The 20,538-nt window shown below is 29.6% G+C and overlaps 1 protein-coding gene across 11 annotated transcripts in view; it reads right to left on the reverse strand.

Moving 5' to 3' along the window:
• Positions 1–619: 619 nt before the first annotated feature.
• The window catches only part of LOC107451483 (centrosomal protein of 152 kDa), a 57,499-nt gene continuing 37,580 nt past the window's right edge, over positions 620–20,538 (reverse strand). For 7 of the 11 annotated variants that reach the window (XM_071178994.1, XM_071178992.1, XM_071178990.1 and 4 more), the window contains exons 14-21: positions 18,316–18,446; positions 13,621–13,749; positions 12,000–12,172; positions 10,098–10,267; positions 9,153–9,380; positions 7,639–8,013; positions 4,845–4,923; positions 620–2,369 (exon numbers count right to left, since the gene is read on the reverse strand). In XM_071178994.1, coding sequence (XP_071035095.1) covers positions 1,909–2,369; positions 4,845–4,923; positions 7,639–8,013; positions 9,153–9,380; positions 10,098–10,267; positions 12,000–12,172; positions 13,621–13,749; positions 18,316–18,446 — 1,746 coding nt within the window. In that variant the 3' untranslated portion in view covers positions 620–1,908. Of the gene's footprint in view, positions 2,370–4,844; positions 4,924–7,638; positions 8,014–9,152; positions 9,381–10,097; positions 10,268–11,999; positions 12,173–13,620; positions 13,750–15,150; positions 15,280–18,315; positions 18,447–20,538 lie in introns of all 11 variants that reach the window. The other 4 variants (XM_071178996.1, XM_071178991.1, XM_071178987.1 and 1 more) reach the window with 1 other exon arrangement.

Raw genomic sequence — 20,538 nt, forward strand, 5'->3', positions numbered from 1 at the left:
GGAATGCATTTGTTTAAAATTAGACAAGGTAGTTGAAACTGGCAGCAATTTTTCCAGCAAATAAAAGTATACAGTTTTATCCTGGGAAGTTGAAAGATGAAGATATATCAAATATTAAAAAAAGTCATATAATTAAAATTTGATTTCACGAGAAGTATTCAACCAATTTTGTTCAAATTTCATTTTTTGTAATATAAAAATACATTGTCTTTTCATATGTGCACATAATTAAAATTTTTTTTCCGCATAAAAGTATTTTTGGAAATTTTTTTATTTTTAATTGTGAGCAAAAGTTTTGATTTGCTTAAAAAACTAATAAGGTGTGCCAAAAAGTCAAATTATTGGTAAATTGTCCAAACTTATAAACCGTTATGCTGACCAAACTATTGGCACCCTATTTTGTAGCTTGCAGCTACCCTCATATTTCTAGGGTCGAGAAATCAAATCCAGTGGGAAAAAAAGACACGTTATTTCAGATAAAGTACGTATTTATGTCCGATTTAAAAAAAAAAAAAAATTCAGAACATCATGTGCATTATTAGTTTATTTAAGGTTAGGCCTTCAAACCATCAGAATCTCAGTACTTGAAAATCCCTTTATTAGATCAAAAGTTATTCAGTTTTTTTTTTTTTTTTTTGTGATTTGTACATCTTGTTTCCTCTATTTTATGAGACCATTCACCAAATTTTTCTAACACACTTTTTATAAAGAGAGTCAGACTTCTGACTTATTTGAATTAGCGTGATAGTCCTGAAAATTTGCTCATTTTCATATGGAAGTTTTTTTCTTTCTTATAAAATAAAATATTGATAATTTTGTAAATTATTGGTGGCAACAACCGATTTTGCTTATAAAATAGACATTAATACATACATTTATCTTTCAAATGGCACAAATAGTGTATACTCTCCCCAAAAAGTAGCGAGATTGTACTTTGTTTCTTTTCGTCATGCTCTATATGTTTAAACGTTTATACGTATTAAACAATTCGTAACAACATCCTCTTTAAAAAAGTAAGATAAAAGTGTTCCCTCTTTCAAAGAAGTACTTTTGGATACATTTATGGGGAGCGAGAATTTCTGAATGTGGTGCTCCTGAGCTAGATTGTTCGACTGCACATATTCAATTCATAATGCTGTATGGCTAGATACAAAAACAAATAATACATTGCTTATAAAATTTGACGGCAGTTTAAGAATGCAATTGAAAGACTGTTACTGAATATTTACATGAAATGTAGAATGAAAGTTTAAAAAAAAACCTAAAACTAAAAACAGAGATGCCAACTTTTCAAACCAGCTATTAGTAATTAGAAGTACATACAGTAACACAGAAATATTCTTTATAGAAGTTATAACATAATTTAAACTTTGCATAATTTCAAGGTGTATTTATTTCCACATTAGTATAAAATATTAACAAAATGTATGCATGAATTTTACTATTAAATAAAAAGAGTAACAACACTAAGGAAAGGTACCAAATAAAATGAATTTCTGAAACTATATACTTTATCATAAAATGATAAATTGTTAACTTGGAATCATTGTTCTAGTTTTTGGTTAAAATTTAAATTAACCCTCATCGGCGTTTTAATATTAGCTTGGTGGAGGAGAGAAAGATGAGAGAGCATTCTTGGCTCTTTACTTTCTTTTTTCTTTTAAATCATGTTTATTCCCCATTTTCATTTTTTTTAGAATTGTTTAAGAAGTAGCATATATTGGCTGCAAAAAAACAAAAATTGTATAACTCTTGCTAGTTAAAGGAATAAGTATTTCAAACAGATTACAAAAATTCTCCAAAATCGTAATAGTTGGCACTTCTGCTAACGGCACTTAGTGAGAAATCACAGTTTCACTTCAAGAATTAGATTGTGCACAGTTAAAATCTTTATTGGTAAGTGGTACTTCAGGAATGGGCCCTTTTACTGCTAAATCCCGTATCAGTCAATGGTTTCCCTGAATCAAAAGTACTACTTTGTGGAAGCCTGCGAAGTTGAAAGTCAAAAGAAAGGTCCTCAAAGTTCAGTTGTGCAGGATCAGCATTGGCGAAAATTCGTGCTGAATCCTCCTGATCAGCATTAATTTTGTTATGTGCATATTTATTGTTTGTTGAAGGAGATGACCTAATCTTAGTGCTGCAAAAGTTTTGTGCATGTTTGCTCACATCAAAAGTGAAAGTAGGACTGGAAGATATGGTAGTTTTAGCTCTTGTTTGTGGAATGGCAATGCTTTGTAGAAAGGAATGTATTTCTTTAGAGTGGTCTTGGAACATTTTAGAGGTTAGCTGTCGGTGATACTGAAGGATTAATTGGCGATGACGTTCGATGCTCCGATCCTTAGCTGCATTTAAACATTTCTTATTATCCTCTAGAACAAAAAGATAAATAAATCAAAATGTATTTAGGTTGACACATGATGTGATTATAAAAAAATTAAACAGGATGATTCAGTGCAGTGGTGATACATTTGGAAGGTAGAAAATGCCGTAAGATGCCAGAAGGGTCACTTCCCTATTATGAACTGGCAGTTTGCACACATTTAGAACTGGTACTTTTATTTATCTAAATCAGCTGTCCACAAATGGGGTTCCGCGGAAAGGTCCCAGGAGAAGCGTAAGTTGGGACTTTCTTTTTAACTAGTAATGATTTTTGAAACCTATAATAGGTTTATATTCAACCAATAATCCATTATTCACTTAACATTAATGTTATTATATAATTTGTGTAAAATTGTAAAAAATGTATTTTTTCCAATAATAACATATATCAATAAAAGGATACATATTAACAAATAATTGCATCAGAATTTCTCATCGAACTTTGAAATTCAAAATAAAATAAACTAATTCAAGAATAGGGATTATATTTCTCTGGAAACCATTCTCATATTTTATAACAGTTCTTTTTCAAAAACCATAATTTAGCTAATTTTATTCAATTTCAAATTACACAACAATAACTACTAGATTTAGAAAACATAGCTGCTACAGACTTGCGAATTCAACTGTCTAACATAGAACATAATTTTAAAGACTTATTGATAAAACAAAGAAAGAATTTTATTCATATTAAATATAAAAATTTCTGAATTAATTTTTAGTTTTTTCTGTTAGCTCATTTAAACCTGCTAATGAATGTTTTTTAAAAGTCATGGTTCCCTTAAAAGAAGTTCGATCATTTAGGGTCCCGCTGCTAAAAAAATTAAAAATGGTAACCACTGTTTTAAATTATCCTAATTTTACATTACTTTTATGTTTTTAAATTATTTTAATTGAAAATGGCATTCAAACAGGAAAAAAGTATAGCTGTTTTATTGTAGTTTATTGATATGGCAACTTACTAGACTAGCGAAATTGATTGTCAACTCAGTAATATAGGACATTTTCAGTAATTTAATCAGTAATATGATATTTCCTCTTGTCAGATGTCATTCAGTTCTCGGTCCTTGTGATGTTCCCTACCTTTCTTCTAAATATGTAACTACTGCAAGTAAGGGCTTCCTATCTAATCACAAAAATGACAGAATTTCCACACAAAAAATTAAGGGTGCTTAAGAGTGCAATCAGACTGCTCCAAAAATTTTTTTTTTATTACCATTTGATTCAGAGCAAATTCAAATCCAAATTGATACTTGATAAATTAGTTAGATTATCCTCAAAGTATCACAGTGTAATATATTTAGTCATTCATTATTTATATAATAATTCATAACTTTAACAGTTACTCAGGTTAAATAAAAGTATAAAATCCCAAATTAGGAATTAACTTATTACAGATTAAATGTTTTGTAACTTAATATTATAACATGTCATAAACAGCACTACAAGTCATAAAAATTGTTTTTAATTTCTTTTCTAAAGTTACACATATATGGCATGCAAAAGAGTTAAGATTAGTTTTTTAATCAAATTTAAAATAGTAGGACTTCTTACATAAACGCATCAAATTAGTAAATTTGATACAATTCATTTCTGTAAAAACAGTCATCTTCCATTGAATGTAGTGTATAACTGGAACTAGTTATTTTGCACCAAATATAAATTATTAACAACATTTTGCTCCAAACTTTAACTGATCAAATAGTGTTGTAAACCAAGTCTGGCACAATTAGAAAGAACAAGAATCTCTAAAACTAGAAAGAACAAGAATCTCTAAAACACCTCAAAATCTTAATTGGAATTGACTTGAAGGTAAGATTTATTTGCACAAGAACAAGAACAAAGATTGGCTCCTGTGTCACATGGGGTTATTCCAGAGTTTTTGTGGAAAATCCACTCATAATTTTATGAAAATAGGGTTTTGTAAAAGGTAAAAAACATTGGATAAATTAATACACAAAAACAAGCGGTTTTCAGAAAGGTACTGTTTTTAAGAGAAATCTATTAATAATTTAATCTAAAAATACCATAGAATCATGCTCTTTCTGGTGGGATCCTGTTTCTATGAGATGAAAAAAAAAGCAAAAGTCATTTTTTACCAAGAGAAGTAGCTTTAAATTTATGAATTCAAGATGTTATCAACTCCATTTATCAGAAGAAAAATTTTGTAAGGGGTTCATTTTATTAAAGAAAAATATTAAGAAGCATCCTTCTTTTGATTAAATAACTAGTGATAAATTCGCTTTTGTAGTGAAATATAGGGCCTTAATGCCATTAATAAACTGTAATTCTAACTTAAAAAAAACAAAACCTGATCATTGACTTTTTATTTTACAGTTGAGCTCTGCATTTCTTCTGAAAATATCAGTTAAAAAAAAGAAGAAAGTTCAAAATAATTTTGCAACTAAACAGATTATATGTTATATCAAAATACAGTCAAAATTCATTAAAAATGAAGTTCATACCAGATATGCTCCTTAAGCAGGCAAAAAATAATTTTCTCATCTCTATAAGATCTTGTTTTGGTACAACTTCTTGATCTGTCTAAAAAATAAAAACAAAATTTGAGCTTAGCCTGTGATTATTACATTAAGGGAAGCTTTATTATTATTATTATTACAGTTTGAGATTTTCAAATTAAATTATGGTAAGGCAGTGAAAATAATTTTTGGATCATTGCTAAGGAATAATTCCAGAATAGCCCATCATTAATATAGTTCTAGTGCAATGTTAACATGAAAAACAAACCAACTTCCAGCTTCAGTCAAAGTCTTCTACGTTAACAATGAAAATAGAAAGAAGAAAAAAAAGTTTTTCCTTTTAAAAAAATTAAATGCATATAAGGTCTAGAAAAAGAAACAAGCCAGTGCGATATTTGAACTCATAGATATAAGTAAAAATTGATAATTACTTAGTACTGTCAATTGCTTTGGCAGAACAGAAAGTATATTAAATACTGTCAATTGCTTCAGTAAGAAAGTATATATATAAGTTGCTCTGTTAAACACTAGCCTTAACATATATATTTTTCAAATTATATGCTTAAATTATATGCTTATTAGGGAGATTGATAAACAATATTTACGCGAGGAAGGTGCAAAAACTTAAGCGAAGCCTGTCAAATAAAGAAAGAAAAAGGAAAGAAATAAATTAAAACCACCAGTTTGATGACCTGATGAAACTTGAAGGTTTTTCTTTCTTCCTTGTCAACTTCCTCTCTGTTTTCTTTGGCAATCAAACAGGTTTTAAATGTTTTGAGTCTTTCATTAGTGATGCTTTAAATTTCGTCCACATTATTTTTCCGCACTCAAATATTATTTCTAATCAGAATTGACATAAAATAAAGGCGATGAGTTTAAGATGAATGAATTGTATTGAGATTCTCCTTTTGTGTGAAGAAAATGTCAGTTAACTTCATTCAAAACGTCCAAAATTTCTTCAGCTGCTAACATCAGTTTTTTTTTTAAATTTATAAATAGAAATTAAAACTAGTGAATAAGAAATTTTGTTATGGTCCAGTGGCCAATAGAAGCATTTTCAATAATAGCCAATTTTTCAAAAAATTAAAATTCTAAACAATCAAAAAAAATTTGATATTAATGTGAAACATTTCTCAACAAATGATTAGCACTACGTAGTTCATTTCTAAAATAAAGAAAAATTTCCTGACCTCTTCTAAGTAGGTTTATGCAAAATTGTATAATGTTCTAAACAAATAAAGTCTTGGGTTTGAGTTGTTTGAACCAATAATGCAATATAAAATTCAGGTTTCTTAACAAACATAAAATTTATTAATTCCCCGAATAAGTCTGAAAATAAGTTCCATAAAGTTACAAAATAAGTCTAAAATAATTGCAATCATAATGATTTTTATTAATTAGATAACTTTTAAATATCTTCGGTCATAAATTAACAAAAAATATGGAATTGAACTTGTAAAATAATCTGAACAAGAATTATTATCGTAATTTCCTGAACACTATTTATGGGGGGGGGGNTCTTTTATAATCTGCAGATTATATGGTGGCTGGTTTACTACAGCAATCTACTTTTATTTATGATGGAAATGACATAAACACACAATGTAACTTTAATATGTACTTAAAAAATAATAAAAATAGGATATGTAATGATCTTTGTAATGATAATTTCAAAATTAATTAAAAAGCACAACAGATAAGTGTCATTGTGAACACAGGATATTAGCTTATTCTGTAGAATATTACTACAAATTCGCATCCAGTAAAAATGGTCCTTTACTTAACACTTTAATGCCTGACGAAAGTCGACAGGAAATTTGAGATGGGTGATGGAGAGAAAATGATTTCGGAAGACTATCCGCAGTGACAACTTTCACGATTATCGGCGAAAAAGAGGCAACTATGAGTTAATTAACAGACAAATTTTTAATCAACATATTTTATATTTAATCGCCTTGTGTTGTGGCAAATGTTAATTTTGCCTGATGCAATCTATACTTTGTTGCAAGTTAAGAAAAAACCACTATCCCTATGGAGAGAGCCTGTTTGCATCTAAGAGCATGCCAAACGGATGCCAAGCTCCCAGCGCAAACATACATCAACATCGCCAACTCTTGAAACAACTTTACCTTCTTTTTGTTTGCTTTCTTAAATCTTGTGAAATGAGGAAAATAAAACTTATTGAAAAAAAAAATATTGTTCTGTTAATAAGAAAAAAATGATATTTAAAAATCGTAACCGATATACTCCTTCCTGTTCACATTTAAAGAAACTGATGAAAGAATAATAAATATTGTTTTTTTACAGTCGATTTTCTTCTACAGAGAAACAAAAGTAAAAATTCTTCATCTTGCATTTGATTTGTTAAGAGCATGTCAGCATAAGAAGCGACAGTGGTCCAGTCAAATTATTCAATGTCCTTGCAATGTCATATAGTTGTTTCTTTTTCACGAACGAATGATCTCTTTACTTATCGAAATATGTCACCAAGTCTAGGATTCCAGTAAGACCATGAAACTATAACCTTTTAGTTTAACAATTTTATGATATATTTTGTACAAGATAGCACAAATTAAATTTCTGTCTGCGATGTTTAACTTTTAAAAGCTTTTACATTGTTTTGAAAACATATTTGTATAATTTGATAACAAAATTAAATGGAACTATACGGGGATGATAAGTAAAATCCTATACCACAATGGTCTTTTTGGAAACGCGATATAGCAATAATTATGTTTTCTAGAAGAAAATCAAATTATAATTTCAAGAAATGACATACCTGGATGCAACAAGTTTTAGAAAACTGTTGTTTTCTTGAGAATTCAGCCTCTGTTCTGTGCAGCCGTTGTTCACAATTTTCTTTATCCATTTGAAGCAATTCTTGTTTCTTTTGCAGTTCTGAAACTTTTCTATTTAACAAAGAAGTTTCATTTTTGTACTCTTTTTCCATTTTTTCACAGTACCTCTTGTATTTATTTAACTTTTCTCTCAGTTTTTTCTCAATGTCCTCCTGGTCGTTCAAAGTTGCTTTGAGAGCTGCAATCATTGAGAGATGTTGCTGACTTTCACTTTTCCAGGCACTTTCTTTTTGGGAGAAAAGTTCTTTTAATTCCTCCACCTCATCATTGTATATTTTAGGTGATGGTAATTTCTCCTGTAAATAGTGTAAAAGTTACTAGATCCATATTATTGTTTTTGAACCGGTAGCTTGCAGGTTGCAAAAATATGATTGCAATTAAATATTATTGTAATTTTGGAATTTTAGAAGACTAAAGCAGTGGTTCTTAACCCATGGTTAGCTGGCTATGAGGTACCGGGTCTGCGAAAAGGACTATATAAATAAAGGAATGAAATGAATGTTAAAAACTACACTATTTCAATCCAGACTGACTTATTTAGGTTCCTAGGTAGACTAACAGTGTAAAGAATTATTAAGGTTTTTAAACTTAGATCACTTGTTATTTGAGGTTTCTTACATTTCTGATGGATAAGTGATTCAAATTAAATGATTTTCTATCTAATTTCTTTCCCCACTCAGGGGTGATTGTGAGCCCAACTCAAAATTCCGGAAAATTTCCCGAGTTTAAAAAAAAAAAATTTAAATTGAAAAATTAGAAAAAAATTTAAACTAGGTTTTTCGAGGAGAAGTAATTAAAATTTACAAATATGTCTTACTTTCCTGAGTTTATGATTATAACTATTTACTGATAAAAAAATGTATCTGGCTCTCCCTTACAAACAAAATAAACTGTGTTTTTAAGTTCCACTTTTGAAAATTTGATTTCTGGAAACTTCTGTGATCAATGATTTTTTGAAACGTCTGGACCTTCGATCTCCGGAAACTTCCGGAGCACAATCAGCCCTGCCCACTCTAATTGGTAGTGTTTATTTAGGTTAGCATTCAATACCGATTTCTCTTTTTTCCTGTGAGCATCATTAAAAATTTTCTCTCTCACTCTTTATATATACATAAATATTGATGTTATTATATTTTTTACTAGTATATTTAGTAATTAGTAAGCCTCAAAGTTTTTTTTAAATTTTTTTTTATATGCAGGATTAGAATATTTAGTATAAATTAATTTGGTTTAAAATTATAATTTTTTTATTTATTTATAAGAAACAAATATTTTTATTAACTTGAATTTCATGTAATATAAAGTATTTAAGGATTCCATCTCAATTCATACTAAAAACAGTTGAGTGTGCATAAAATTTTTAACTTTTTTTTTATCAAATTGATTTATGTCTTGTCAGCAAAGTGGTATGAAACAAAAACAAAATTATATTTACTTGTAGTTCTTTAATTTTACTTTCCATGTCCTGTATTTTTTTCTCGTAATCCTTTTCTAAGAGATGAATCTGTTCTTCTTGCTGTTTTCTTATATAATCGCATCTTTTTTCCCACTCTGATTGGTAGACTTTATTTAGTTTAGAATTCAATGCCAATTTCTCTTTCTCATACTCATTTTTCAACAACTGAACTTTTTCTGTGTGAGCCTGTTGCAAAGCTGTTCGTTCCTGTTAAAATAAATTTTTAAAAAAATCACTTTTTAATAAAATTTTTAATGAGGGTTTATACTTAACCCTTTGCTTACACCGCTTAGCATTGTGGAACCACTTGTAGTACCAGCCATAAGCAAAAGGTTAAAGAAAAAAAAAATATTCAGAGGAGCAATTTTAAAAATTAATACACTCTGCCACATAACATATCAGTTAAATAAACATAAGAATAATATTGATGGATAAAAAACATGAATAAAATACTTAAGTCATAAAAATCTCTACATTTATACAAAATTTTTATTTTTTCTGCAACGCTTATTAATATGCTTACAAATCAAACTCCAGGGTCCAATTAGTCCCACCTTTTAAAAGAATTTCTAATTTCTTCTGTTTATTATTAAACAAGAACAAACTTTGAAAAATATTAAAAAACTTCACCCTTTAGTTCAAAACTTAAACTAATAGCCTCATTAAATTGATACATGCATCTTGAAATTTATTATTAAATTATTAAGACACTACAGTGAAAAAATTGCTATAAAATTCCACTAAAATATTAATAAAGGATAAGTAGACCTTTAGGGAAAAGTTTGACTTTTATTCAAAACTAATTTTTCACATTAAATTAGTCCACAGTATTTTTTGATGTAGGCAGAATTTCCACTTGATAATACCATTAGATGTTCTTTAGAATCACCAAGTGATAGATTTCACATGTAAACAAATACTTACTTTAAGTAGGCAATCTCTAAATTTTTCATCCAACTGTTTTTTGGTGCTTTCAATAAAATTTTTGACTTCAGCTAATTTATGTTTTGTCCATTCTTCTTTGATTTTGGCTATCTCTATTTTCAAATGAGTTCCAACAGTTTTTTCATTTTCCTTCTGCAGTTGTTCCTTCACTATAAAAGCATAATTTAAATAATAAGTATATCTACTTAGTTTAGGCATTTTATTGATAAAGACTAAAAAATAAATAAATTAATCTTTGAATTACTATACAATTGATTATAAAACAGCATGTCAACAAAACTATTTGATTTCATTAAAAAAAGAAAAAAACAAGAAAAAAAAACACTTTATTAAGTGTCTTGTATTTTAATTTAATTTGTAAATTTCCACTATTCAAATTTTAACTATTCTCGCACAAAACGTTTCAAAAGTTAATATTAAATTTCATCTTAATATATATAAAATGAGATAAAAGATATAAAATACAATGTGATTGATAATGATCACATAGTATAATGCGAAAAAAACCCATGTAATTTCATTTTTTAATGAACCACTTTAGTAAAAGTTTTCTTTCTTCCTTAGTTTACGTACATAAAAACGTTTCAATACAAATTTTGCCCAAATCACTATCATTTTCTTTCCACACACATTGAAAATTAAGATTTTATCCCATATTGATAGATAAATAATAAAATAAAATATAAATTTTTTTTTGCATCTACAATCTGATTGATGATTATGTGGTCTTTTTTTATTTTATAAATGCACTTTATGACGATTTTTTTTTATTTTGATAATTTTAAAATATTTCCACAATACAAATTTTGACGAAATCACTATCATTCTCATTCCACACACATTGAAAATGAATATTTAATCCTATATTGATAGATATATAATAAAATAAAATATATATAAATTCATTTTTTGCATCTACAATCTGATTGAAGATGTGAGCAAACTATGTGATCTTTTTTTTATAAAAGCACTTTATGACGAATTTTTTAGATTTTAAATATTTTAAAACATATATTTTAATACAAATTTTGACCAAATCACTATCATTCTCTTTCCACACACATTGAAAATGAATATTTTATCCTATATTGATAGATATATAATAAAATAAAATATATATAAATTCACTTTTTCTTTTGCATCTACAATCTGATTGATGATGTGAACAAACTATGTGATCTTTTTATTAATAACAGCACTTTATGACGAATTTTAATATTTTAATTATTCTAAAACATTTCCACAATACAAATTTTGACCAAATCACTATCATTCTCTTTCCACACACATTGGAAATGAATATTTTACCCTATCTTGATAGATAAATAATAAGATAAAAGATTTAAAAAATATATAAAAAAGTACATGAATATATAAATTTATACATTTTATAAATGAATCTACAATGTGATTGATGATGACTACATAGCATAACGTGGACAAATCACATGATTTTTTAAAACTTTTTTTATTTACTTATAAAACCACTTTATTAAGAGTTTTTAAGTTATTTTACTCATATAAAAAACGGCGACAATCAAATTTTGTCCAAATCAGGATATTTCTGTTTCCAAACATATTGAAAGTGAATATTTTATTCTATCTTTATAGATTACTAGTAAGACTCCTTAGTGCGACCTCTTATGACTGTGACCCTTGTATTATTACAATCAATGCAGGTAGCTCCGTTGACTTTTCTACTGAGACAATATTGTTTTAACACACCATTAGAACGCTTGACTTAAAATCTTTTTCTCACTATAGTGATTAAGTTTTTTTTTGCATTTGTTTTTAATTCTTAAACAGGTGGAAGAAAAAACTGTCAAATTAATTAATAAAAAGTTAAAACTAATTCTAAGTAATTATTTAACCATTTCATACTTTGCTCTAATTTGTTCTCATATTCTGCTCGCATAAAAGCTTCGATTTCTGTTCGTTCCTTTGGTCTTGTACTGTCATTGAATGTTTTTCGAAGTTCTTTGTTTTCTTCAAATATTTTTATATAGTCTTGTTTAGCCTCAAGTAATCTCATATTTGCATCATCCAAGTCTTTCCTACAGTTATATAAAAAAAGACACAAATCAAAAAACAATTGTATTAATATGACATAAAATAAATTTTCTTTTTAGTACTTATAGAAAATTTCCTATGACATTTTTTTGATAACTCCCTGATTAGGCTAAAAGAAGTATACTTGTGCAATTTATGAGCCTTGTATATCTCTTTGATTACATTATTGAGTATATTTATATTTTGTCTTTTACACTCGGACTCGTTATATTCTTGTAAATACTATTTGCAAGCTGCAGTAAAATTCCATCACAAGAGGCAATTTCCACACCAAAAAAATGACACTGAGAACAATTACAATTGCTTGCAAAAAATCATGTACCTTTGATAACATTTTGAAGTCAATGAAGGTAACCCTTAAGAGCAACTAACTATTACCAATCATTTTACTGTGGGACACTTTTCACAGTATTCTTCACAGTATTTTCACAGTTCCACAGTATTTTTCTTCTTAAAATAAATATAATATTTTTGAGAAATGAATATCCTTAAAAAAAAAACAGCTGTATCAAGATCTTTTACATGGTTGCCACAGAAAAAAATAGTTGCTTTTAGTAGCCTAAAGCATGAAAATAGTTTACGAAAACTATGAAAATAGTTGCCTAAATAAGAGCAAAAATTTTTCAAAAATATGACTAAAATTTTATTAAATTACTTAATTGTTCATATATCATGGTCTGTTTAATCAAGTTATGTGGCAAATATGATAATTCTTATATAAACGTTAGTGTTCTAACAATAATTTTTACATAAAAAAACGGAATATTTGCAGAAAATTAAATACTTCTAATTTCTAGAATTCCTTCAAAAAAATATTTTTACATTAAAAAAACGCATACTTTTCCCCCCGTAGCAATAACAGGTGAAAAGGCGATTGAGAAACAAACCAGACTTACAACGGAATCTGAGCAAATTGAGTGCATTAAAAAGTGATAACTCAAATTTGCAATTCAAAATTTTCAACATATTTTAGTTCTTTTTTTAAAAAAAAAATCATTGTGATTAGAAGCAGGTTGTTAACCCAATTTATGCTAATAAACATAGCTAGAACAGAAAAGTCTCCAAATAGTCCCCTTTTTCTGAAAAAAAGTTGCTTTTTTTTTTAATAGCCTTTTCAGGCAAAAAAGTTGTCATAGACGCCTCAGGTCCAAAATAGTTGTAAATTGTCGCAATTTAGTCGCCTGTGGCAACCCTGCCTTCATCAAACTTTGCCTAAAGAGGATTTTGCATTCATTGCCCAGGCAAAGTATATACTAATTTCTCTACATCAAACTTTGCTTAAAATGACTCTATAAAATGACTGTGTTTCATATGTTGATAATAATATACATAAATGAAGAAGTGTCAAAAAGATTAATAGCATTTTACTATATTTTAAAACATAAAAATAATCTCCATGGTAGAAATTTGGAAGTTCTCCTTAATAACTTACTGAAGTTTAGATATCTCATTTTCATATTTAGCACGCAAACAAATAAGATCTGTATCAGAATCAGAGCGAAGCTTTTCTTTCAACTCGCTCACTTCTTTTTCATGAAGCTCCATGAATTTGGCACGGCATCTAGGTAGTATAAAATTAGAAATATTGAATTACAAAAAAGAGGAAAAGGAAATAAAATCATNCTTTGTGTTGAAAAAACCCTTTAGGAAAGACCATTAAGACCTCTCTCAGTGACCGGGTAAATACAAAAAAAATTAAGAAATACAAATACGTAGATAAAAATGTATTCAAAATATAGTTGTAAATTGTCGCAATTTAGTCGCCTGTGGCAACCCTGCTTTTATCAAACTTTGCCATTTGCTTAAAGAGGATCTTGCATTCATTGCCCAGGCAAAGTATATACAGTGTAACGTCCCATATCCAGATGTCCCTTTTCTGGAAGGGTCGATTTCCCGGACACTTTTTAACAATCAAAATAAACAAACATTTCTTCATCTTCCCCTCTCCTTTAAAAAAAAAAAAAAAAAAACGAAGTCTTTTTGACAGATTTTTCCCCTTTTCAGCTTCTAGAGATCTATGCATTGGACCCATAAATCAACAGAAAAGAGAACAGAAGATCTACTAAGACCATGACGCTCCACCTCTGGAATGCAGGAAAGAGGGGGGGGGATTTGCTTTCAAAAGAGCACAACTGAGTCCCCTTCCTCCCCCTTCTTTCCTATGCAGCTGGCTAGTAAAAGAGGCATTTCCTGGAACCCTTTTATTTGAGTGTCAGGGGAAGAAGAAATACTGTGAAAAAGGGTAAACACAGCAAATGTAAAAGTGGAGGGGGAATCCCCTTTAGTCACACAAGAAAAAATAAAGAGAACCCAATCAGCATGCCACGCCTTTATGCTTAATTGATAGCCAATGATGGGAGAGAAAATAAGAATTTGTCACTACCCCGCCTCAACTTGAATGACAAGTAAGGAGGAAATGAATTTTTCTTCTCCACCTACCCACCTTAATGAATGACGGGAATTTCCCCTTCTTGCTTGAATCGTTCTAGTTCAAAATGGCGGAGAGAGCAATTAATATTTTCATGACTGTGAATTTTTTCGTTTTCTTTATTTATTTTTAAAATAGCAATAATTATTTTTTTCTAATATTTTGTTTATGATTGATTAGATATCATTCTAATACTAAAACATTATTCCCCGAAAAATAATGTTTATTTATTTTCTGCTTCTGAGATTCAGATCATTTTAAGCTTTGTTTACCTTGGAGGTCAATTATACGGAAAAATCAAATATACGGACTTCGGGAAGTCCCGCCGATTCCGGATACGCGACTTTCCACTGTACTAATTTCTCTACATCAATCTTTGCTTAAAATGACTCTATAAAATGTCTGCGTTTCATATGTTGATAATAATATACATAAATGAAGAAGTGTCAAAAAGATTAATCGCATTTTACTATATTTTAAAACATAAAAATAATCTCCATGGTAGAAAATTGGAAGTTCTCCTCAATAACTTACTGAAGTTTAGATATCTCATTTTCATATTTAGCACGCAAACAAATAAGATCTGTTTCAGAATCAGAGTGAAGCTTTTCTTTCAACTCGCTCACTTCTTTTTCATGAAGCTCCATGAATTTGGCACGGCATCTAGGTAGTATAAAATTAGAAATATTGAATTACAAAAAAGAGGAAAAGGAAATAATCATTGAAAGGAAAACAATTACAGTCAAACTCACTTATAATGAGGACGTAGGAACCAACACACTCATTTGATCAGGGTGCCCATTGGACCCAAAATGGCTAAAATTGTAGGAATCAAGGCTATCTAATTACTTAATCAGGGAGCTTATTAAACATGAATTGGCCAAAATTGTAGGAAATAAGGCCACTCTCTTGCTTAATCAAGGTGCCCCGCTGATCCAGAATAGGACAAAACAGTAGGAACTTCAAACATTTAATAAGAGTGAATGTTTAACCTAAATAAGTCATAATTATCGTAAGAAAAAGTTATAATGTAAAAAAAGGAATTTAAAAAAAGTTCAAAAAAAGGCCTACTTTTATTAATATTTTTATTGATTTACTGATAGAAAAGATTTACCGTATATTCCGGCGTATAACGTGCACCCGTAATTTCTAATAACTTTTTTTAAATTTTAAGATATACTCTTCGTATAACGCGCATGAAAATTTGGATTGTACATGTGCAATATCTGGTCTAGTATCTATAGAAAACCAGAAAGCCTTTCAGTGTGGGACATGTTTAGATCCCACCTTACAGATAATGCCAAAAAAATTGTTGAAAGAATGTAACACCGATGTGGCAGTTATTATGGGCGGATTGACACCATTAGTTCAGCCATTGGAATTCTGCTTTTAAAGCCAATTTAAAAAAAACAGTGGAACACTTGGTTGTTGGAGGGCGAGAAAACCTTTAAGAAAGGAGGATATATGCATCATGCAAGTTTGGAAACAGTGTGGGAATGGATATTAAAAGCATGGGATGAAATTAAGCCTGAGATGGTTAGAAAATCATTAAAAAATGCAGCATTTCAAATAATCTGGACGGATCAGAAGATGACTGTTTATTCATGGATGAGTGTAACACAGATGATGAAGACGAAACAGATTGTGATGACGTGCCTGAAGAAATAACGGAAGACGAATATAATGAACTATTTATGCAATAACGAAAATCAATGAAGTATATAGGTATGTTATTTCTTTAAAATAAAAATATTTTTCTAAATTTAAATTTTCTTAATCTATAATTTTTTATATTCGGGGTATACCGCGCACCCGTAAATTCCAATGTTATTTTTTGTATTAAAAGTGCGCGTTATACGCCAGAATATACGGTAAGTTCTTTTTTTTTTCTTTACTTGGATAATTGGTATCCATCATACAATGATGGATGATCACAAAAGTTTGCCATTTCTCAACAAACTATGTCTTTACATGTGAATTGCAGAGCTACAGGTGTTGAATCAATGAATCCCACATTTCTGTTAATTATTGAAATTACCATCCATAATTACATAGAAACTGTTATCAAGATCAATCGTTTTAGCTTCAATTGGTTGTGTGATTTATTGCAAGCATATAATTTTGCGATTTATTGCGAGCAATTCCATATTGTTTCTTTAGATCACTTATTTGCACACAATTTTTGAACATGAAGCAGGTTGCAAAAATTTTGAGATAATATATTTTTCATTTCTCTAAATTTTCCTTAAAGCAAAATTTCTTAATGATGTACATTAGTAATTTGTAGCTTTAATCAGGCAACAAGGGGGACAACTAATAATAAAAATAATTTTTTTTTTTAATTTAACAAACAAAAAATAAGGATTTGTAAAATTGAAATCAAAAGTTTTGAGACAACTAAGCTTTTCTAAACTTTTATTGAAATTAATCATCTTAATGTAAGAAAATACCGCAAATTCTTAATACTTCGTAAAATATGCTTTTGCCTTGATGATTGCAGCACACTGTTTGTGATTGGAACTAACAAGGCTTTCTAGAGTTGGACTTAGGGATTTTCGCCCACTCTGATTGAAAATCCTTAAGGATGTTTCCATGCCAAGATTTTTCCTCTGATGAATTCCCAAAGGTGTTCTATTGGATTCAGGTCAGGTGATTGACTCGGCCAATTTAAGTTTTAACCTTCTTACTTGTAAACCAACTCAACACAATTTTTGAGGTGTGCTTAGGATCATTATCATGCTGAAGCATCCATTCATGAGGAATCTTTCTCAAACATAAGGTAACAAGTCAACTTCTAAAATGTTAAATAAACATCTTGACTCATAGTCCCTTTGATGTGTACAAGGGGGTAAAACATTATGATGGAAAGCTTCCCAGGCCATTACTGATCCCTTTCCATGTTTCACTTCACTGGCGGCTGTTGGTATCGGGGATTTATCTGGTCAAATTTGGACAACAAGTAAAATTTGTTTGCTATCACTACTACCAAACAAATTGAAATTGGATTCATCACTCCAAAGGACTTCCTTCCAATCTTTAGTTGTCCATGCTTTGTGCTCCTTGCAAGATTCAATCGAATCATCCTATTCTTTGTCTGGATGAGAGGTTTTCTTATAAGAAATCATGAAAACAATCCAGCTGCATTGTCTTGTGTGTTGGCTCAATGTAAGTGTAGACAATGTAATGACATCTCCTTACCTATTTGATTAGCACTCTTGCTTGGTTCAGCAACTCACTTTCTTTGTTTAACGAGTCCTGAAGTTGAGTTTTTTCTGGGTCTCCTGACCTTGAACACTTTGCCTCTGCATGCATCTACTTCTGTACTATGCAGTCAACATTTGATTTTTTAATTGCAACTTGATGGTGATAGCAGATAATGAAACTTTTTCTCAGCTTCTTTAGTAATCAAAAGAAAAGTGCCTTAAACGGTTTCATCCACATATACTCCATAGTATAAGATATCAAAATATGAAATAAAATGAAGAAAAAAATTTTAAATTGGTAGATGAAAAAACTTCCTTAAACTAAAGAAGAATTAGAATACTGAAGTGTTTCTGGGTATGAATGTAATTTATTCATTTAACAATATAAACAAACTATTTCAAATTTTCCTTTCTGATACCAACAAAATTCTAACAAGCAAATTCAGAACTGAAAATAAAAACATTTATAAATAAAGACAAAACAAATAAAGCATACTCTTCCACAGCTTTTTTCTTTTCATTGGCATGATGCTCAATCATTTCAGCAACTCTTTTTTGCAGCTTTTCACAGGTTTCAGCAAAACTTTCTTTCATTTCTGATGTTTGCTTCAGTTTTTCTGATGCTTTCTAGGAGAATGGTGGGTGAAATTAGTTCTGATTACTTATGAATGATAATGTACCATTTTATTGCTTGATAAATAAAAAATGAATTATGATTTAATGTTTATCAAGGTCAATGTTTGGTTAGGCTATTATAAGGTCCTATTCCTACTAATTGTGCTGGTTTAACAGAGATCATCAGACTATTAGTTTAGGGCTATTCAAAAAATGAATCCAATTTACAAAAACAAAAGAGACAAAGAATTAAATTAACAGTTAAAACACTAAATCAAAATGGAAAAGCGCCTAAAGCAGCTAAAAACAAATTTGCTTTCTTTTAATTTAGACATTCAAATAATCATTAAATCAGGAAAAAGTAATAAAATAAAAGAAATGTGTGTTTGTAAGACAACTGACAACAGAAAGGCTCCTGTGTGTTTGTAGGCAGTGTGTCCCCCAAAGAAGTGCTGTCTTACAAACACACATTTCTATCTTTTTATTACTTCTTCCTGCTTTAATGTTTGTTTGAATATCTATATTAGTTTAGGTGTAATATGGAATTATACGCATAAAGTACAATTGTACACCAAGTTTTGGACATTGTTATGTAGATTAGTGAGTCATTGTTTCCTACAAACTTTTTAACTTAAACAGACTCAGCACAAATAAATATTTTTTGTAGTCGTAGCAAAGATAATGTATAAATATTTTAATTCATTTAAATCACAAGAATCTTGCCCACCGCTACAAATAAATAACTTAAATATACAGTGAAACCTCCAGGAAAGACTACCTCTATGCAGCAACCACCTCTATTCACAACCACCTTTGAGAGGCACAGAATTTTTTCCATAGACTTTGTGTTGAAAAAACCCTTTAGGAAAGACCATTAAGACCTCTCTCAGTGACCGGGTAAATACAAAAAAAATTAAGAAATACAAATACGTAGATAAAAATGTATTCAAAATATTGGTGCGAGGTTCTAATTCAGAGAGTTCTTTTTGACGATACAACCTTATGTTGCAGTCAGAGTGCACTAAAGATGATGCTATCAATGATTTACTTTAAGAGTTGAAAGTTAACTTTAAAAAAAAAAGAAGTTAATTTAGAAAAAACAAACACACTTCTTCTCATCTTTTAAAACTAATTAATTTTTATGACATCAAATTAAATGCAAACTTAAACAAAAAACATAATTGTTTATTTATTTAAAATATTTTTATCGTTCATAATTGGTAAATTTGTTTTCAAACATAATTATATTAGTTTTGATCATTTTTATAGTCGCTAATGTTCGTTCTTCGATATGTCTTTTCGTGACGCTGACAGAAGTGGCATTTTCGCACCAAGAAAATGACAATGACTGAAATTAAAAGTGTTTGCGAATAATCATGTACCTTCAATAACAACTTTGAAGTCTATGGAGGTAACCCCAAAGAACGACCCACCTCCATCAACGACCACTTTACAGTGGAACGGAATGTGGTGACTCCCGAAAGGTTTCACTATGTAAAATAAGGCATAATTAATATGTCTTTTTCATTCGAGCGTCGTTTCATTGCCATTCCAGCTCCTTTTCAATCTAAGCTGGAGTTTCAAAAGAAGAGTAGCTAATCAAAAAGGTTTGAGAGTTACTAAACTTTTTCACAACGTTTTTTTAAAAAGATGAAATGAAGATAAATCATTGAAATGCAGAGAAGTACCGGTAATGCGGAGCAATGATGTGTTTAAAGTTTTGATTATGCATGCTTTTACTGCACGTTTGATTATGCACATAATTTTGAACTGAATCAGAGAATGATCAACCTTCAATTCAGTACCCACGAAGGTGTCAATTTTTTTATATTGGAACTTGGAGGACTTTGTGACCCCGGCAGATTTAACATGCACCAATTACCATTTAATACACAGGCTTTTTTAGGATGGCAGGATTCGAACTTCCATTTTCAAGAACACAAGTCCAATGTCCTATCAACCAGGCTTTTCTGGCCCTTATGAATATTGTGCTGCTGATTGACTCAGTGAGTTCTGCTACCAGGTACATGAGTAACAGTTTGTGTGGTAATAACGGTGGATATTGTGCAATACTGATGACATTGCCACCATGCTTTATATTACT

Source organism: Parasteatoda tepidariorum, chromosome 3, assembly GCF_043381705.1.
Source record: "Parasteatoda tepidariorum isolate YZ-2023 chromosome 3, CAS_Ptep_4.0, whole genome shotgun sequence".
Classification (NCBI taxonomy): Eukaryota; Metazoa; Arthropoda; class Arachnida; order Araneae; family Theridiidae; genus Parasteatoda; species Parasteatoda tepidariorum.